We start from the raw sequence: 21570 nt of genomic DNA on the forward strand, positions 1-21570 counted from the left end.
ATATCGATTGCGCCCTTCCCTTGAAGCTTACTTTTCCAAGCCACGCATCCTAAGTCATGCCTCACCGCATCATAATTTCCCTGCCCCCAGCTATAACTCCTGCCCTGTAGTACACACTTATCCCTCTCCATCACTAGAGTAAAAGTCACCGAATTGTGGTCACTGTCCCCAAAGTGCTCACCTACCTCCAATTCTAACACCTGGCCTGGTTCATTACCCAGAACCAAATCCAGTATGGCCTCACCTCTTGCTGGCCTGTCTACATATTATGTCAGGAAACCCTCCTGCAATTCATTGGACAAACACCGACCCATCTGACGTACTCGAGCTATAGCTTTCCCAGTCAATATCAGGAAAGTTAAAGTCCCCCATAACAACCACCCTACTACTTTCACTCTTCTCCTGAATCATCCTTGCAGTCCTTTCTTCTACGTCTCTAGGACAATTAGGCCTGTAGAAAACTCCTAAAAGGGTGACCTCACCTTTCCTATTTCTAACCTCAGCCCAAACTACCTCAGATGGCGAGTCTTCATCCATCGTCCTTTCCACCGCTGTAATACTATCTTTGGCAAGCAATGCCACACCTTCCCCTCTTTTTACCCCCACTTCTGACCCTACTAAAACCCTTAAACCCTGGAACCTTCAACAGCCAATCCTGTCCCTGTTCTACCCATGTCTCCGTAATAGCCACAACATTGAAATCCCAGGTATCAACCCACGCTGCAAGTTCACCTACCTTATTTCGTATACTTCTCGCATTGAAGTATACACACTTCAAGCCACCTTCCTGTTTACAGGCACCCTCCTTCGAGATTGATACCATGTTCCTAACCTCCCTACACTCCAGGTCCTGCACCCTAAAGCTACAGTCTGGGTTCCCATGCCCCTGCAGAGTTAGTTTAAACCCCCCCAAACATGCATGCTTGTGGGGCCTTGCTGTGTACGGAACAGGTTGCTGCATTTGTGATGCTACACCAATGAACACTTGAAAGTCTTTGACTGTTAATGAAATGTTGCAGTGTGGAGAAAGTTGTTTTATAGGTGTAAGTTCTTTATTGGTCTTTTAACTCCCATTGCAGTTGAAATGATTTTGGTTTTCTGAATTTCTATTTTATTTCAGCAACATTTCTGAACGCAACTCTGAATTCTAAAATTAATATTTTCTGGCTCACCAGCTCAGCTACAATGATTCCAGAGTAAACAGAAGAAGGACTTGATCAGAGTCAGAGATGCACAGCACAGAAACAGACCCTGTGGTCCAACTCGTCCATGCCAACCAGATATCCTAAATTAATCTAGTCTAGTCCCATTTGCCAGCACTTAGCCATATCCCACCAAACCCTTCTTACTCATGCCCATCCAGATGCCTTTTTAAATGTTGTAACTGTCCCAGCCTCCTCCATATCCTCTGGCAGCTCATTCCATACGTGCATCACCTCTGTGAAAAAAGTTGCCTCTTGGGTCCCTTTTTAAATCTTTCCCCTCTTGCTGTAAACCTGCGCCCTTTAGTTCTGGACTCCCCTACCCTAGGGAAAGGACCTTGTCTATTTACCCTATCCGAGCCACCTTATAAACATCTATAAGGTCTCCAGTCAGCCGCTGATGCTCCAAGGAAAACAGCTTCAGCCTATTCAGCCCCTCCCTATTGCTCCAACCTTGGCAACATCCTTGTAAATCTTTTGTGAGCCCTTTCAAGTTTCACAACATCCGTCCAATAGGAGGGAAATCAGAATTGCACACAAATCCAACAGTGGCCTAACCGATGTCCTGTTCAGCCGCAACATGACCGTCCGAACTCCTGTACTCAATACTCTGACCGATAAAGGAAAGCATACGCTGCCGTCACTATCCTATCAACCTACGACTTCACTTTCAAGGAACATTGAACCTGCACTCCAAGGTCTCTTTGTTCAGCCACACTCCGCAGGACCTTAACATTAAGTAAATATGTCCTGCCCTGATTTGCCTTTCCAAAATACACATCTCACATTAAACTCCATCTGCTACTCCTTAGCCCACCTGATCAAGGTCCCATTGTATTCTGAAGTAACCACCTTCACTGTTCACTACACCACAAATTTTGGCGTCATCTGCAAACTTACTAACTATGCCTTCTATATTTACATCCAAGTCATTTATATAAATGACAAAAGAATGAACCCAGCACTGATCCTTCTGGCACACTACTCGTCACAAGCCTCCAGTCTGAAAGGCAATCATCTGTCTTCTACCTTTGAGCCAGTTCCAAATACAGATGTTTAGTTCACACTGTATTCCATGAGCTCTAACCTTGCTAACCAGTCTACCACGTGGAACCTCGTCAAATGCCTTATTGAAGTCCATGTTCATGACATCCACTGCTATGCCCTCATCAATCCTCTTCGTTGCTACTTCAAAGAACTCAATCAAGTTAGTGAGACATGATTTCCCATGCACAAAGCCATGTTAACCATCCCTAATCAGTCCTTGCCTTTCTAAATACATGTAAATCCTGTCCCTCAGGATTCCTTCCAACAACGTGTCCATCATCAATGTCAGGCTCACTGCTCTATAGTTCTCTGGCTTTTCCTTTATCACTTTTTCTTAAATAGTGGCACCACGTTAGCTTTCCATCTTCTGGTATTATGTTCTTTTTTTCCCACTGAGATTCTTATGCACTTGATGCAACTGCAGACTCCAACTTCCGTGAACATCCAAACTTTTATTAAGCAAATACAGTACAAACTTTGGGGAAACTCTTAACACTACTTGCTGTGCTTGCAAAGCATGTTGAGAGGTGTCTCTGAACAAATTAAACATTCCTTCCTTTTACAAAATCTTCAGTCAGTAATGCCCACAAGACAACCCTCCAGTCACTCCCCTGCAGTCACATGCCACTGAAGACACAATGCAGTGACAATATAATGTAAATCATCCCTTAATGGTCAAATCTGTTGTGAATTGTTGTAACTACAGGGAGTAGTCAAAATTCCACCTGCAATGTTCTTATTGATTTTAAATAGGATGATGCAAATGTAAATTATCTCTGAATAATAGGTGATGGCTATGAAAATGGCTCTGAATGGCAAGGGGTTGGAATATAAATTTCTTGCAATCTACCTGCAAGTTAGAGGCATCCCACCCTAGCCTGTGGCTATCCAATTTCCTGCAGATCAGCAGAGCAAATTTAACTCTTTTAATGGCACACCGACATCTCACCTGTAACTATTGATGATACAATTATCTCAACAAGGAGCCCAGCAATCACTTCCCCAGAGTTCCAGGGTACACCTGATCAGGTCCTGTGGATTTATCCACCTTTATGCGTTTTAAGACATCCTGTATTAGCACCTCTGTAATAATGGCATTTTTCAAGATGTCACCATCTACTTACTTACTTTCTATATGTTCCATGTCCTTTTCTACCATAAACACTGTTGAAAAATACTCACTTAGTATCTCTGCCCTCTCCTTCAGTTCCACACATAGGCTGCCCTGCTGATCTTTGAGGGGCCCTATTCTCTTCCTAGTTACCTTTCTTGGTCTTTAATCTATTGATAAAATCCCTTTTTAGGTTCTCCTTAACTCTATATTTGCCAAAGCTATCTCGTGTCCCCTTTTTGCTGTCCTGATTTCCCTCTTAAGTGTACTATTGCCTTTATACCCTTCTAAGGATTCACTCAGTCTCTGGAGTCTACACATGACGCATGCTTTTTTTTCTTAACCAAAACTTCAATTTCTCTAGTCATCTAGCATTCCATCCACCTACCAGCCTTGCCTATCACCCTAAAAGGAACATATCGTCTCTGGACTTTTGTTATCTCTTTTTTTTTTGAAGGCTTCCCATTTTCCAGTTGTCCCTTACCTGCGAACGTGCCTAATACTGTAAAAATTGGTCTTCCTCCAATTTACACTTTTTAACTTTTACACCTAGTCTATCCTTTTCCATCGCTATTTTAAAACTAAAATAATTATGGTCGCTGGCCCCAAAGTGCTCACCCACTGACACCTTAGTCACTTGCCCCGCCTTATTTCCCAAGAGTACGTCCAAGTTTTGCACCTTCTCGTAGGTACAGCAACATCCACATACTGACCATGTGGTTGTTGCCTTTTGTCACTTCTCTTTAAAGTGCCACTGTTTAGGCCCCTCCTCTGCCGCCACCGCCGTGCAACACTATGAAACACTAATCGCTGTTCCTGGGATTCAAAGAAACCACCTCCACCACCTAAAATACCTCCAAGGGAGCAGCTCTTCCAGCCACATTTTCTTTCAGTCCTCCAACTTCAATTACCCAGAATCATTCATTGCTTCAGTAGATAAGTATTTTGTTTTTAAATTATGGGCAAAATGCCTTTAAGAAAAGTCTTGTTTACACTGCAGTGTTGAGGTTAGATGTTAATGCTTTCAGAATGGAATTTGGGGACTTGATTTTCACCAATGCCCTTGAAGTTGAGTTTGTGTTTTTAAAGCATTGAAATATTGTTGTAACAGATCTATTGAAAGCAAATCAATCTTAGACATTCATTCTTTCTGGAAGTTTTTCAGCATTTCCTGTTTTGGACCTTTTTTGAATTTTAAATATGCCATTTAAGTATTTATTGCTGATGTTCTACAAACAACTTAGCTGAGCAGTTTGTTGCTTCCCAACCCCTCTTTCTCATTTGTGCTTACTGCAAAAATCTACTATTTAAGAGTGCAGAAGTGAAATACTGCAGATGCTGGAAATTCTCATCAGGTATAGCAATACCTATAGAAACAGTTCTGAAAGGGTTAATGCCCTTAAACTTAGTTCCTGTTCTTAGATGCAGCGTGGCCTACTGAGTATTTTCTATTCTTTCTATTCTAAAAATCCACATTTTCTGTTTGCTCAGCCTCTTCCTTTGATCACTAATGCAAATTAATGGGTCTAGAACTGAAATTGTCAATTCATTTTAGCACCAGGGTTAGGGAAGCATGTTAAATAGCAAATAAAGTCCATTCTAGCCACCTCTTCAGTACTTGCGAGCATAATAAAAACCCTAAATGTTTATGTAAGCAGACTCCTTTTTTTATGCTTAAATTCTTCTAATGAATTTATAGAATTGAACTGAGCATAGAGGTTAGTCCTGCTACTTTGATGTGGTTGTAGGCAATTTTTAATAAGTGAAATTCAGCATAAATTGGGATTAACATATGTTTGAATTTTAGTCATAAAAACATCAATTACATTCCTTTCTAACTGCTGTTGGATATTAATGATCCTCATCCTTGACTTCAATGCTAATTAGTGACTCAATGCTTTAATTTATAATCATCAATATATCAGTGCAGATCTGTACATGTAGTACTTCAGGCTGGTGCCAGAGTTTTGCTCAAAGCCAGGAATTGACATTGAGGCCCGATTAAAGGTCCAGTGACTACTGTGGACAGTCTAATTGAAACTTTCATAAAGTACAATGTGCAAGTCCAAGTGTTTTTCTCCTTTTTGAAGTGTGGTATTGGTGCAATAATTGTATCCTTTGTTTCTATGGTTGCATATGCTTACGCATATTATTGCCTTTTTATAGATTTCATTTCTCTTTCTTCCTTCTACCCTTTTCAGTCAGACATGTTCATTAGTAATTTTAGCTGTTCAAAATTCTCTGGACATTTCACACTACATGTATTAGCCAAGATTGACCTTCAGAATCTTTGCATCCTTATCTTGGATTCTTACTACAAAGAAGTCTTCCTCTAATCTCACACTTGGGTGCCAATGCCCCTCTGTCCATTTAAAGTTCCATTCTTGCCTATGCTAATTGTATTAATATTGAGTTTAGTAATATCAGTAGTCACTGACAGATTCAGAGTGCCCTGTGCATAAATAGAGACCGTGCCCTATTGTAGTTGGATATTGTTGAACCCATGCCAAAACTGGAAGCAATTAGAAGTTAATTGATTAACAATGTTTAAAAGATTGTGAACAGTGCATCAGGGAGTGCTTAGTGTGAAACATATTTTAAAATGTTCTGGTTTGGTCATGAGCCTTAACAATTTTGGCAAAATACTAAATGGCTTTTTGTCATTAGAATGAAGGCTGCATGTGACAGTAAGATGCTCTGACATAACTTAGTCGTAGATCAGAATTGGTGCAGCTGATGTACATGAGCATGGCTAAGAAATTGAATTGTTTGCATCAGTGTAAAAATATCTCTCTACTTGAACCTTTTTTAAGTACAGAATTTTATCTGTGATTTTGGTACTTTTGAGCTTGTAGGAAGACAAAAGCATTCAACAACTAATGCATATTTTGAAGATTCATTTTAAATGATGTTTGCATTTATGCAAATTGTTAACTTGTTTAATGTGTATGTTTTGCCTTTGGAGTGGATGTTCTTTTGGAAGAAATTGGTCGGAGGTTAGAGTATTTCTAGCAGGGAAGCCAAGTACTTTAGTCCTGTACAAGTGTAAGAGGTTTACAATTACCTCTGCCATTTTTGTGTACCAAAACAAAAGAGATATTTATTGAAACTGGATTTTTTAAAAAAAGAGTAGGGATAGAGCACAATGTTAGTTGCTTCGTGTCCAGTCTTCATTCTATTTCTTCTAAGTTACTTTTTTTTCTCTAGAATAGAAATATCTGCTTAGTTTGCAGGGAAATTGTAATCCTGAAGGAAATGTGAATTGCCTGATTTCATCAGCAACTTGTAGGTTAGTACTGATATTAAGTTATTGACTTTGACCTTGTTTTTGAGCTTGTGTTGGCATGTAAATTGCTGATACAGATGCCTTGAAACTTGTAGATAAGCACAGTTGCATTATTTTTGTTTTAACAGTTGATTAGCTGAACAATTTATACATAACCTTTTTGTTTAAATCCTAGTTAAATAGGAATCACTTTGCATTTCAGTCTGATGACCGTTAATTACTGTGCCTGACTAGGGTTTTTAGGGGTAGAACAAGTTTGTCTGTTTTGGATTCGAGGGAATATTTTGAAGATAAAAATGTTTGATTCATGGTGTGAGCTGAGTACGGTGGATTTCAGTTTGGCTTCAATTTTTGTGACATGGTTCTGTTTTAGGAAAGAAAAAGCTTATCATGGTAAAGTAGATCACATCTCATTGCGTGTGTAATTTTTGTTTTGGCATAGGCTAAATTATATATTATTTTGGTTTTCAATAGATGAATATGGTGTGCAGGAGGTTGCAATGAATTCAGATGATGTACCCATGAAAGAAGCAAGACCAATACAGATAGTGTTGGCACATGAAGATAATCATCATTTTGATCTCGATGAAGAATCCTTGGAGCGAATTCTATTGCAAGAACATGTTCGGGACTTGAATGTTGTGGTTGTCTCTGTGGCAGGAGCATTTCGTAAAGGCAAATCCTTTTTGTTGGACTTCATGTTGCGTTACATGTACAATCAGGTAAGAGATTACATGCTGTCAGTTTCTTTTGCATGAGACTTCAATTGTTTTGGAATGTGCATGTTGAAGAATTTTCATTTACTTAACGGTTGTTATTGAGATTGTCACTGGAGTGCTTTGATCAGTTAGCCATTTTCAAGCATTGTTTGGACTGACCTATTAAATGAGACTGAATCGGTTAGGATTATTTTCATTGGGGTTTAGAGAATGAGGAGATCTTATTGTAACCTGTAAAGTTCTAACAGGACTAGACCAGTTAAGATATTAATGACCAAAGTGTGCAGAACCAGGCATTACGGTCTAAAACACAGGGTAGGCTTTTAGGACTGATGAAAAATTTCTTCTAATTCTGTGTCTGAAAAGCAGTTGAGGCCAACACATTGTTTTCAAGAAGAAATTCAATAGAGTTCATGGGACTAAAGGGATACATGTGGAGAAAAGCAGGAGCAAGGTACTGAGTTGGATGATCAGCCAACTGGGAGGGCTTAGTTCTATTGCTCCTATTCTAGGGAACCTGTATTCAAATCCCACAGATGGTGAAATTTGAATTCAGTTAAGATGAAAAGGTCTGGAATTGAGTCTAAAGATGACCTTGAAACAGAGGTTGATTGTCAGGAAAAACCCATCTAATTCACAAATTTCCTTTTGAGGAAAAAAATATGCAGTCCTTACTTGGTCTGGTCGACATATGACTTCAGATTTACAGCTGTGTAGTTGACTTTTAACTGCCCTCTAAGCAATTAGGGACAGGCAAAAATATTGGCCTCCTGTCCTCGTGTCCCATGAATGAATTGAAAACAAAAACCACAATCCTGTTGGTACACCAGGCGTGAAGGACTGAATGACTTACTCCTCCTAGTTTATATTTCTATGCAATCAGGTTGCCTCAATGTTTTACTTGCTGTCATTACTTGGAGAACACTTGTTTCTTGGCTCTCGTTTAGATTAGATTAGATTACTTACAGCGTGGAAACAGGCCCTTCGGCCCAACAAGTCCACACCGACCCGCCGAAGCGCACCCACCCACACCCATTCCCCTACACTTACCCTGCACCTAAAGAAGTCTTGAGCATTTGGACATTGCAATTTTAAACTTGGAGAATTGTAATATTAAAAGGGCACGGTTGAATTATTTGAACTTGCTCACCAAATATGTTTGTTCTTCCTTGCCTTTTTCTTTGCAGTGATTACTTTTATAAGTTAGGATAGCCTCTCACCTTGTCCAGATCTCAATCACTGCGAGTCTTAATTGTGACTGCAAATGGGTTTTTTGATTGCAGAGGGGATCACAGTTGACTGGGAGTCTGTCAGACTCTGTAGCCAGTCTCTGTCTGCTTCCATTGGATCAGTTGCTGAAAATCCTTTTTCAGGAGCTTTTGATTAGCCATTCATTTCTCAAGCTATTGTAAGTTATTCGGTCTAAAACAGCACTGCCGACATGACTTCTTCCATAACCATCCACTGTGGTTGACAGTACCCTCCACCTCATCCTACTTATCACCTGTGCTTCCGCCCTTGTCCCTTCCTATCATCCTCAACAGTGTGATTGGGTCTCCCTTGGCCTCAACTTTGCGTCACACCAGCCTCTAGTGGATCATTCTCCACCATTTCAGACAGCTCCAGCATCACCAAACAGATGTTCCCCTCGCTCCTCCTGTTCGTATTTTGCAGGAATTGTTCCTTCCAGGGTACCCTAATTCATTCATTGACCACTGATACAACATCGCCTTCCCACATAACTGCTGAAGGTGCAACACCTGCCCCTTTACCTACTTTTTGTTATCCAAGGGCTTAAATAGTCTGTTCCACCTGTACCATTTCCAATATTGTATTCGCTGCACCCAATGTGGCCTACTCTACATTAGAGAAACCAAACCAGGCTGGGCGATGGCTTTGCAGAAAGTCTCCAATCGGTGTGCAAGTGTGACCCTGACCTTGCCATAGCCAGCCATTTTAATAGAGTCTTGCTTGTGTGCCCACTTGTCTGTCCTCTGTTTGCTGTAGTGTTCCAGTGAATCACAGTGCAAAACACTCATCTTCAGACTAGGCACTTTACAACCTTCTGGACTTAATATTGAGTTCAGCACCTTCAAAATGTGAATCAACTCCTTTTTTTTCCCCCTTTTTTCCCCCTTTTTTTTCCCTTTTCACTTTAGTGTTACTTATTACATGCTCTGCCACCATGCATCCCCCTGCCCCCACCTCTCTAATGGAACTGTCTGTGCTTTCAAATCGAAGAGGCTTTCCAATCCCAAGCATCCCAGATATCCACCTATTTCGAACAATGTGCTTTTTCTACTCCTCTGTCATCCAGACAGCCCTCCACTGCACCACCTCCATTTGCTGCTGCACTGCTCTCTACCACCTCTCCAAATGCAATACAGAGTCCTCCTTGTCCTCACCCTCTACCCTGCCAGTCTCAGCATCCAATACATCATCCTTGAACACTTCTGCCAACTCCAACTATATCCCATCGCCAAGAACATCATCTTTCTCTCTCCAATCGTCTGTCTTTCACATGTACCCTTTCCTTCTCCAATCTTTGGTTTGTGCCACTCTACCCACCAACACCCCACCCCCAGATCCCCTGTGCCTTCCCCTGCAATTGTAAAAGATGCAAACTCTGCTGGCAACCCTGTTCACCTCCATCCAGGGCCCCAAACTGTCCTTCCAGGTAAGACTGAGGTTCACCTGCCTCTTTTCCAACCTAGGTTACTGTATCTGGTGCTCCTGATGTGGTCTTTACATCATTTGAGACCGAACATAAACTAGGGGCATGTTTTACCAAACATCTCTGCTGAGCCCACAAGGGCCAACCTGACCTCAAGTCACCACCCATTTCAATTCCACTTCCCATTCTCTCTTTGACATGACCTCCTCCATTGCCACAGTGAATCAGACTGCAGATTGGGGAGCAACGCCTCATTTTCTGTCTGGGCAGCCGACAGCCCAGAAGACTCAACATTTGAGTTCTCCAGTATCAAATAATCTCTGTTTCCATCCCACCCCCACCCCAATTCCTGTGACAAACCCTTCCTTCCAACTATCAAAGGATTCATTCCTCCTATTGATCAACCAGGCTGTACCCTCTAATTGTGTTCCCCTATCACTACCTCACCATTTGCCCCACCCCTCAAAATCTGCATTCCCTTACCCCCACCACAAGACTTGAAGAAGGATCATACCCGAAACGTTGGTTTGTTCACTACCTAATGCTGCCTGGCTTGTTGATTCTTCCAGCCTCCTGTTTGTCTACTTTGGATTCGAGCATTTGCAGTTTTTTTTTGTCTCTAAGTCTGGCAGTAAAACACACCATTGTTCTGTTAATCTCTCATTCCAATCACTTAATCTGCACCATCAACACCTTTTTAATCTTCCAGCACTCTACATACCATCCACGTCCCTTATGCATGCATGCATGCACAACTTCAGCTCTGACAAAGTCATCTAGACTCAGCATTAGTTTGCCCTCTCCATGAATATTGTTTGTCCTGTGATCTCCAGCTTTTCTTGTTTTTAGTCTGTTATTTCTAATTGATCTGGTCAGAAATGTTATGACAAATTTCTTAGGGCATGTGGAACTTGAACCTGGATCATCTGATCCAGAGGTAGGGAGGGATACTATCACTATGCTACAAGAGCCCTCCCAAGCGAATTAGTGTAAGTGTTCCCTAACTAGGCACAGATTAAATCCCGAAAGCCTTCCAGTTAAATGACCAAGGATGCACAGGAAACAAGTAGATAAATTATTCCCTGAAAGTGCACATTTCAAGAATAGAACCATCTGCATGTTCTCTTTGCTTTCTATTTCACTCCTCGCTTCAGCAAAGTTTGGCAAATTTCACCATACCTGTAAATATTTCTTGACAAATTTAATAAATGCTGACTATGTCTTAGAAGTCCAACTGGAGTCTGAAGTTTTTGGGTTCAAGATAATTCCAGGATTTGTGCATAAATGCCCTGACACTAAAATTTGTGTAGAAGGTGCTTTTGTCAGATGAGACATTAAATGGGGGTCCTTTGTGCCCTATCAGGTGGCCATGATTTCTTTTTGAAGAGCATTTGGGGTGTGTATCCCTTATCCTTCAACAGAAACAGATTATTTGGTTATCACCTTGCTATTGTGGGGACATGTAGAAATTTGTTACTGTATTTTCTGTTATAGAGACTACACTCAAGAAGTATTTAATTGATTGTAAGGTGCTTTGGCATAGGAATGTGAAAAGGTATCATATAAAGTTCAAATGTTTTATTTAATAAAACAAGATACTGCATTTTGGAAATCAAATTTTAAAAATGCAGAAAACACTAAATTTAGCAACCTAGAAGGGGGGTCCCTGTTTGTGTATCTGGTTGAATGCAACTTAAAGAACTAAATAACAGCACAAATGTATTGATTTTTATGATGCCAGGAATGGGGAGAGAGAAGATCTGGGATTGGGTGAAGAATGAGAAATGAAATGGCAAAAATGTCATGAAACAAATAACAAAGTGGTGACGATGGTTGTGGAAAAGAGAAAGCATTTGTCTAAAGTCAGGCTAATAATTGTCAGGCTAATAGCAACTCTGCAAAAGCACAGCATGTGGCAAATAAAATCAAAAGTGCAGGATAAATATCATGGTCTGTAACTGTTAACTGTCCAGAGTCCAAAGGGCTGTGAAGTTCCTAATTTGAAGGTTATGGGGCGTTCCTAGAGTTTAAAATGAGCATTACTGGGACACTGCAGCAGGCAGAGTACAGAAGTATGAGTGTGACCTGGGTGCTGCATCAATGTGGCACGCAACCAGAAACTTGCGTTTGCAAGCTGAAATGTTCTGTCAAATGGTCTCCCAATCTGTATTTGGTTCTCCTGAAAGTAGAGAATGCATTGTGTGTGGTGAATACAATACACCATAGCATAAGTTGCATGAGTAAATTGCTGCTTCACCTGGAATGAGTATTTTGAATGGGGAGGAGTACATTCCTCAGTTGAGGATGGGAAGATCTATCAAGGAGCTGTTGTGGAAGGTCTGTCAGAATAGATCTAAAGCAGACCGAAGAACCAAGAGAATTGGCTTGGAGCATTATGGGACACAAAGTTTGAGACCATGTAGTTGGTGAACTTAGCAAACAGCCTATCCCCAGAAATGGAAACCCAAAGTGGGAAGAGAACTTACTGAAAATGAGTAATGGCAGGATGAGTCAGAAATTGGATGCAAAATTGACAGATTTTGTGTTGTTCTTGAGAACAGGAATCTGCACTTATGAATCTTATTATATGGCATTTTACAGCCAGTTTATGAAGATCAGTAACCAGTTTGATATTCGCACGTAGTGAAAATTTTAATTACAAGAAAAAATGTAAATGACTTGTTTTCTCTTTGCATATTTACAGCTTGGGTTTGTATTTGATTTTCTTAGTGATTTGAATGTGAAGTACTCTAAGCCAGACTATATGACATCAATATTATTAGTAATATTCTAATCTTTGAAGCATTACACCCATAGTTTAAATGCCCAATCACAGTTGAAATTCAATGGTTATTTGATTACTGAGAAAAATGTGATAGCTTGAATATTTTTATTTAATGTTGGTTACGATAAAGGCTGTTTTTAATTTATGTAAGGAATTGGGAAAATTATGCTTTTTGAAGCAAAAGATTGTGCAAAGTGTTGCTTTCACAAAGTGTCATTTGGTATGCATTTGCCAATGATGTTTAAACTGCTATTTGTTGTGGTGGTTGCATTAGTGGTTCAGTAGCAAAATGGTACCCTGCCATGTGGCAGGCTTGGGTTTGATTCTCAGCAAATGCATAGGACTCCTTTCCTTCCCTCCTTGGAGCTTGCTTGTGGTACAGGGTAGTAGGAGAAAGTGAGTACTGCAAATTCTGGAGATCAGAGTTGAGAGTTTGGCACTAGAAAAGCAAAGCAGTTCAGGCAGCTTGCAAGGAGCAGGAGAATTGACATTTCAGGCATAAACCCTTCATCAGGAATGAAGCTTGTGGGCCAGAGTGCTAAGAGATAAATGGGAGGGGGGGGAAGGAGCTGAGAATGCAATGGGTAGATGAAGGTGATAGGGTGGAGTGGGACAGATGGCAAAGACAATGGATAGGTTAAGAGGGCAGTGCTGAGTAGAGAAGCCCACATCAGGTGCAATGGATACATTAGATGACATTTGTGGAGATGCAGATAAATTTGTTGGGTGTGGAAGGATCCTTTGGGACCTGAGATGGAGATGAGAGGGGAGGTTTGGGTGCAAGTTTTGTACTCCCTTTGGTGGCAGGGGAAAATGCCAGGAGTGGGCTGGAGGGGGTGTTGATCTGACAACGTGTCATAGTGGGGATGATCTTTCTGGAATGCTGATAGGAGTGGAGAAGGAAATATATCCCTTACCTGTTTGCAGATGGTGGAAGTGGCAGAGGATGATGTGATGTGTACAGAGATAGGTGAGGACTGGGGGCATCTGTTCTTGTTGCATTGAGTAATGGGGTTCAAGGGAGACAATGGGCTGGAGGGCATCGTCAAACACATGGGAGGGGTAATTGCAGTCGTCGAAGAATGAGGCCATCTGACATTTTCTTTGGTGGAACTGGTCCTCCTGGGAACAGATGAGATAGCGGAATTGGGAATAAGGGATGGAGTTTTTACAGGAGGCAGGATGGGAAGAGGTGTAGTCCAGGTAGCTGTGGGAGTCCATGGGTTTGTAGTAGATGTCTGTGGTTAATTGGTCGCTGGGAGATAGAGAGATCCAGGAAGGGGAGGGAGGTGTCCGAGATGGTTCAGGTGAATTTGCGGTCAGGGTGAAAGGTGTTGATGAACTATTGTGGGAGCATGAAGTAGCGCCGATAGTTGTTGATGTTGTGAAGGAAAAGGTGGGGGATGGTGCCAGTGTAGCTGCGGGAGATGGATTGTTTCATGTACCTGACAAAGAGGCAGGCATAACTGCAGCCCATGTGGCTGCCCATGGCCACCCCTTTGGTTTGGAGGCAGTGGGAGTATTGGAAGGAGAATTTAAGGGTGAGAACCAGTTCAGCCAAATGGGTGAAGGTGTTAGTGGAAGGGTGCTTGTTGGGATGGCGTGAAAGGAAAGAAACTGAGGGCTTGAAAGCCTTCGTCATGGTGGATAGATGTGTACAGGGACTGGATGTCCATGGTGAAGATAAGTCTTTCTTTGAGGTGGTGATGGGCATGGGTGGTGTCCCAAACGTAGGTGGTGAATTCCTGGACTAAGGGAGACAGGATGGCGTCAAGGTATGCAGGGATGAGTTCAGTGGGATAGGAGCAGGCTGCGACAGCAGTTGGCCAGGGAAGTCAGGCTTGCAAATCTTCGGTAGGAGGTAGTATTGGGCAGTGCGGGGTTGCGGGCAATGAGTTTGGAGGCTCTGGATAGGAGGTCCCCACAGGTGATGAGGTTTTGGATGGTCTGGGAGATCGTTTGCTGATGGGAGGTGAGGTTATGGTCGATGGGGCAGTAGGAGGAATGTGAGTTGGTGCCTAGTTTCAGCAGTGTAGAGGTTGGTGTGCCAAACTGCCAGAGGTTCTCTTTCCCCACCCTGTCTGCTGGTTTGATGGTAATATTGAGGTTGAGTGGAGGGAGATCCAGTGGATGTAGTGTACCTGGACTTTCAGAAAGCCTTTGAGAAAGTCCTACATAGGAGGTAAGTGAACAAATTTAGGGCGCATGGTATCGGGGCAAAGTACTGACTTGGATTGAAAATTGGTTGGATTCCTGAAGAAGGGCTTATGCCCGAAACGTTGATTCTCCTGTTCCTTGGATGCTGCCTAACCTGCTGTGCTTTTCCAGCAACACATTTTCAGCTCGTGGCTGACAGGAAACAAAGTAGTGATAAACTGCTCCCTTTCGGAATGGCAGGCAGTGACCGGTGGGGTACCGCAGGGATCAGTGCTGGGACTGCAGCTTTTTACAATATATATTAATGATATAGAAGATGGTATTAATAGTAACATTAGCAAATTTGCTGATGATACAAAGCTGGGTGGCAGGGTGAAATGTGAGGAGGATATTAGGAGATTACAGGGTGACCTGGACAGGTTAGGTGAGTAGACAGATGCATGGCAGATGCAGTTTAATGTGGATAAATGTATGGTTATCCACTTTGGTAGCAAGAACAGGAAGGCAGATTACTACCTAAATGGAGTCATGTTAGGTAAAGGGGCAGTACAGAGAGATCTGGGTGTTCTTGTACACCAGTCAATGAAGGCAAGCATGCAGGTACAGCAGGTAGTGAAGAAAGCTAATAGCATGCTGGCCTTCATAACAAGAGGGATTGAGTATAGAAGCAAAGAGGTTCTTCTGCAGCTGTACAGGGCCCTGGTGAGACCACACCTGGAATATTGTGTGCAGTTCTGGCCTCCAAATTTGAGGAAAGACATTCTGGCTATTGAGGGAGTGCCGAGTAGGTTCACAAGGTCAACTCCTGAAATGGTGGGACTATCTTATGTTGAAAGATTGGAGCGACTGAGCTTGTATACCCTTGGGTTTAGAAGACTGAGAGGGGATCTGATTGAGACATATAAGAGTATTAAAGGATTGGACACTCTGGAGGCAGGAAACATGTTTCCACTGATGGGTGAGTCCCAAACCAGAGGACACAGCTTAAAAATAAGGGGTAGGCCATTTAGGACAGATGAGGAGAAACTTCTTCACCCAGAGACTGGTGTGTGTGTGTGTGTGTGTGTGTGTGTGGAATGCTCCGCCCCAGAAGGCAGTGGAGGCCCAGTCTCTGGATTCGTTTAAGAAAGAGTTGGATAGAGCTCTCCAGGATAGTGGAATCAAGTGTTATGGAGATAAGACAGGAACAGGATACTGATTGAGGATGATCAGCCATGATCATAATGAATAGTGGTGCAGGTTTGAAGGGCAGAATGGCCTATTCCTGCACCTATTGTCTATTGTATGTTGCAAGGGTGGGCGGTTGGAGTGGGTGAGGGTGTTGGAAGGGGTAGTATCCCTATCCTCTTCAAGATCTAGCTGTTCCAGGGATGTGTATAACATCTCTGAACAGATTGATTAGGAAATAGGTTAAATTAATAACTGCCAACTGTACGACCACTGGGGGAGATTACTATAGATGAGCTGGAGCAGAGGGTGTGTACACAAATGGAGATTTTGGCAGCAAGTAACTGTGGTGTGGAGTGGAGTGGTGACCAGTTGCATCTGACCAATTCCTCCTGTCTGCCCACAGCTGTTTGATTGTTCAACTGCTTGGGAGCCATCTTGTGGGTGTGAATGTTCAGGCAGAAAGTGTTGGACCTCAAAAGCCAGGAACTGTCAATTTCTTTATCCCTCCAGTAAAAACATCTAAAGCTTGCAGGAAACCAGTTTGTTTTCCCTCATCAGTTACTGTAATCTGTGGCACTGTAAGGAGGTCAGAGACCTTTTTTTTAATATAAAGGTGTGAATCATTCACCCTGTCTCCTGTATGCAAGTGAATGTGTACCTGGAGAAAAGATCCAGAAGCAACATTCTAATCAGCAAAGGAATTATCACAGCAAGCCCTGTAGTGAGGGATCTCTGAACAGCTTTCCCAGTATTTCCCCCTGACTATGACACCCACCTTTTTGCCTCTGTGTAGAGAATGTGTTTATAAAGAGCTTAGTTTTGACAAGTAGCTATGTTGATAGGTCATTACTGTTTCTGTACTTGAGAAAAACCTATTTGTAATAAATAGTCAATGTTTCATGCTTTTTTTGACAATTAAATATATTTTAACTTTGTTTTTGGTAATAGTGGCTTGACCTTTAGTATGCTTAAGTGAAGTGTGTAACATTAAATTTCATGTGTTTTTTAAACATTTATAGTTACGTGTATCATGAAGCTAAACTAATCAAAATGACAAATTGTTTCAAATGAATGTTTGGGACACCACAAGAATACCCAAGGAGATATGAATGTTGATTTTCTTCTGATTTAGGATAGACAGTAATCACTAGTTCTGTACCTGAGCCAGTCAGATACTGGTTTAGTTTTTCTTTCTGCTTAAAATCTGTTTGTGAGCCATGACTCTTGTATCAAAACAGAATGATCAAAGTTTGTGAAAAGATTTGTAGCTCGGGTGCTTGTTATTGTGGTTCTGTTCGCCGAGCTGGGAATTTGTGTTGCAGACGTTTCGTCCCCTGTCTAGGTGACATCCTCAGTGCTTGGGAGCCTCCTGTGAAGCGCTTCTGTGATCTTTCCTCCAGCATTTATAGTGGCTTGAATCTGCCGCTTCCGGTTGTCAGTTCCAGCTGTCTGTTGCAGTGGCCGGTATGTTGAATCCGACTGGGACAACACTACTATTATAGGACAAGCCAAACCGAACAGCCAGGAAATTCCTAGAGGCATGGCACTCATCCACAGATTCAATCAATAAGCACATCGACCTGCACCCAATATACCGGCCACTGCAACGGACAGCTGGAACTGACAACCGGAAGCGGCAGATTCAAACCACTACAAATGCTGGAGGAAAGATCACAGAAGCGCTTCACAGGAGGCTCCCAAGCACTGAGGATGTCACCTAGACAGGGGACGAAACGTCTGCAACACACATTCCCAGCTTGGCGAACAGAACCACAACAAAAACAGAATGATACATCAACCAGTCGAATAAACTATTTGATTCTTGAAATGTTGGTGTATTGACTTACTTACAATATAATATTGTTTCAGAGGAATCTTTGATTTAGATTTGCCTTGTGCTGCTCAGGAACATTAGGTTTTAGACACTGAAGGGCTGAGCTGTGCAAACTGATTTACGTAATGTGCCACCATTTAAGAGGTTTAGGGATTTGCTACCACAATTGTATTAGTTATAAAATAATAGAGCCACTCAACTGGATATATTTTTAAGATAGTTCAGTGTGGCTGTGCAGGACAAATCATTTTGAAGTACCATCCTTTTATACATTTTAGTCAAAAATGCAATATCTTAAAAATTGTAATGCTGAAATACCAATAATTAAAAGCCAAACTGAGATACTTTTAAAGAGGTTCTGTCCAACAAAACTATTTTAATGCATGCAAATATACATTTTGACGAGGGTATTTGATCACAACATTTTAAAAGGTTTCCACAAGTACAGCTAATTGTCATTCAAATGTTAAAAAGGTTTTAAAAAGCAAAACATGCCCTTCAATTTTGCCCTGTTCACTAACTATTGTTTATTTTAAAGTCATTTGTTTAAAAAAAATGGTAGTCAAGATTTAGACCATTGTTCATGCTGGCACTTAATATGCTACCTTAGTTAGCTACACTTGACTGCATAGTTTACTGACCACCAACATCCATGTAAAATTATAACATGGGTAGAACATAATGGCCTTTGAGCCTGCTCTGCCATTCATTTAAAGTCTTGGAATTTATACTACTTCCTGTTTCATTCTTTTATGAATGTCTGTCTCTGAACACCAGTATTCAAATGTTTTTCACCATTTAAAAAAACTTGCACTCATTTAGTAAGAATAGAAAATTAAAAACCTTTCTTGCATATACAGCATTTTACAGGGAGTCCATTTTTAAATTGTTAAAGTAAGCTCACTTAAAACTATTTTTTTACCTTGTAGTTGCTTCTCACTTTAAAATTGGTGCTTTATTTCCTTTGTCCTTTCATTGTTAACATCCTTTTTACTACTTGTTGCCTCATGGCACTTGTCAGCAGCAAGGCCTTTTGATTCTGCTAGAGTTGGGACTGTTTGACCTTTATTCGCAATCAATTTTTAAAAAATAACTGAGCTGTGATATAAACTTGGATATAAACTTTGTCTTTTTATTTCTCTATGCATCCATGTGAGCTTAGTGTAGCTGAGAAACCATTTTTTAAACTGTACCACTGATATATTAGCTGAGGAATTAGTACTGTACTATCTTTTTTTAAAAAAAAACTTTACAAGCAGAAGGCCTGCTTTCTCTGAAGTTTTCCATACATGAATACATGCTGTATGTAGAATGGTTTTACAATGCTTACATTTGCTTTTCTGGACAAAAATTGCTTTTGGGAACCGAACTTAGCTTTAACATTGAATTTCACAGGAAACCATGCTTCAGTTAAAATTGTTTCATCTAAATTAGATTGGATTCCCTACAGTATGGAAACAGGCCCTTCAGCCCAACAAATCCACATCGACCCTCTGAAGAGTAGCCACCCATTCCCCTACCCTGACTAATGCACCTAACACTATGGGCAATTTAGTATGGCCAATTCACATAACCTGCACATCTTTGGATTGTGGAGAAAACCCTCAGACACTGAGAGAACGTGCAAACTCCAGGCACAGTTACCTGAGGCTGGAATCTAATCCGGGTGCCTGGCGCTGTGAGGCAGCAGAGCTAACCACTGATCCACTGTGCTGCCCCAAGTTATTATTTAAAGGAATTATTTTTCAGGATTGTAATTTTCAAAGAGGATACTCTCCTTGATTCACCTATTATATTATTGTTCATTCTTAAACTGCCTGTTTCCAACAGCTTTACTACTTGAGCTTGCTTTTCCCTTCACTTTTTAATTTGTCAGCAAACATGTGCTGCCTTCAAAGTGGCAAGTATGAGGCACTAGCAATGGTCCTGAGGGCACTCCACTTCTTTACCTTTTTTATTTTTCTACTTACTCCACTTTTCTACTTTCTGCTTCTCTGCCTCTTAGTTGTAATCTGACAGTTGCAATTCAGTTTTAATGCACTGCAGTTCTTTTTCCTTTTTTTTGTTTCTTTCCCTGAGTGTATGAGTGAACAAGAAAACATCTAGGGACACTACTAGAGCCACTTCGTTGTGGCCTTTTAATTGTCTTCACCCTTGCACCTGCAACTACATTTACTGAACTAGTAATTTTATACCTTGAAAAAATTATCACATCAGCATAATGTCAGATGACAAAATGGTGCACAGCCTTTATAAGGAAAAGGTGTATGCAAATTATTGTGAATCACATCATAAGATGTGCTAACATGAACGTTCTTTGTCCTATTTGAAGTTATTACTTCATACTTTGTTTTCTCGACAAAAGCTGTGCAGCAGGGGTATAGGTGCTTAGAATCCTGTAAACTTGGCATGTTTATATTTTTTGATTAAACACGTGGTCCAAAGGTCCTGATCAGTGTCTGATGCTGTCAGTCAGAAAACTTTATGGCTGAAATTTTAATGCAGTGTCCTAAAAACTAAATGTTAAAGTCCATTTCAGAGATCCAAATGGAAGCATTAGCTATCATATGTTAAATCTTAAATCCTGGCCTAAATATTTCAGTGATTGAATGTGAAAAGGTGAGGTGAGTGATTGGGATTCTACTCCATGGGCAAGTTAAATAAGGAACCTTTTGGGTAAATATCATTGACTTGTACATAGTTTCTGACTCAGACTCTGGTCCTAAGGTACAGTGTGATTATTCAGAAACACATGTAAATCAGGGCATCCTAATCTGGTCTCTGACTTATTTCTGAACTGAAAGGACAAACTTTGAAATCATTCCTAACATAATGTTATCTGTCTGTTTTGGGGAGATGGGGGAATAAAATAAAATGGAACATTTTTTTAAGAGGAAAAACTGAGCAGGTCAGACATTTGTAGAGAGAGGAACAATTATCGTTTGATCTTCTATCAAAACTGGAAAACATTGGAACCCATGCCATGCATTCTTCACTGGAAAGGAGGGAATATTTGGAACCAAGAAACATGGCATGTTCTCAACCTTCTTCCTTACACTTCCAATGAAACCTGTGGTGCTGTACTTTCCTCTTTTAATTAGGCACATTACAGCTTCTGAACTCTGCCCTTTTTTAAATGGCTGCTGTTCTAGCTTTTCTCATTGCATCCAGACCCACTTGTTTTTATCTGGTAATCAGCATATTTTTCCCTGCACCTTGATTACTTTCATCATTAATAATCTTTTTTGCATTCCATCCTGTATGCCTTTCCCTATTGTTTCTTCACATGCTCACCCACCCCTTTTAAAGAAAAGCCTTCCTTTAAAATTTGCCGATCTTTACAACATTTTCACCTCCCTCATCCAAACTGCTATGCCCAATGAGTACTTCCATCAGATTCTGTTTTTCAGATTTTCAGCAGCTGTAAAACTTGAACTCAATGAAGGTTCTACCAGTTTGGGTAGCGTCCTCTTTGAACGCAGGTAAATGAACTTGACCCAGAGTTGTCTTTCCTGTCTATACTATATACAGCAAAAATTTTATTAATCTGCACCTATGGAGCCAAGAGTATGCTGATTAATCAAA

At 41.1% G+C, this 21570-nt stretch overlaps 1 protein-coding gene across 5 annotated transcripts in view; it reads left to right on the forward strand.

Moving 5' to 3' along the window:
• The window catches only part of atl2 (atlastin GTPase 2), a 107908-nt gene that overhangs the window by 25793 nt on the left and 60545 nt on the right, over positions 1–21570 (forward strand). For all 5 annotated transcript variants that reach the window (XM_072581292.1, XM_072581289.1, XM_072581290.1 and 2 more), the window contains exon 2: positions 7121–7368. In XM_072581292.1, coding sequence (XP_072437393.1) covers positions 7121–7368 — 248 coding nt within the window. The remainder of the gene's footprint in view (positions 1–7120; positions 7369–21570) is intronic.

This window comes from Chiloscyllium punctatum, chromosome 11 (assembly GCF_047496795.1).
Source record: "Chiloscyllium punctatum isolate Juve2018m chromosome 11, sChiPun1.3, whole genome shotgun sequence".
In the NCBI taxonomy this organism is placed as follows: domain Eukaryota; kingdom Metazoa; phylum Chordata; class Chondrichthyes; order Orectolobiformes; family Hemiscylliidae; genus Chiloscyllium; species Chiloscyllium punctatum.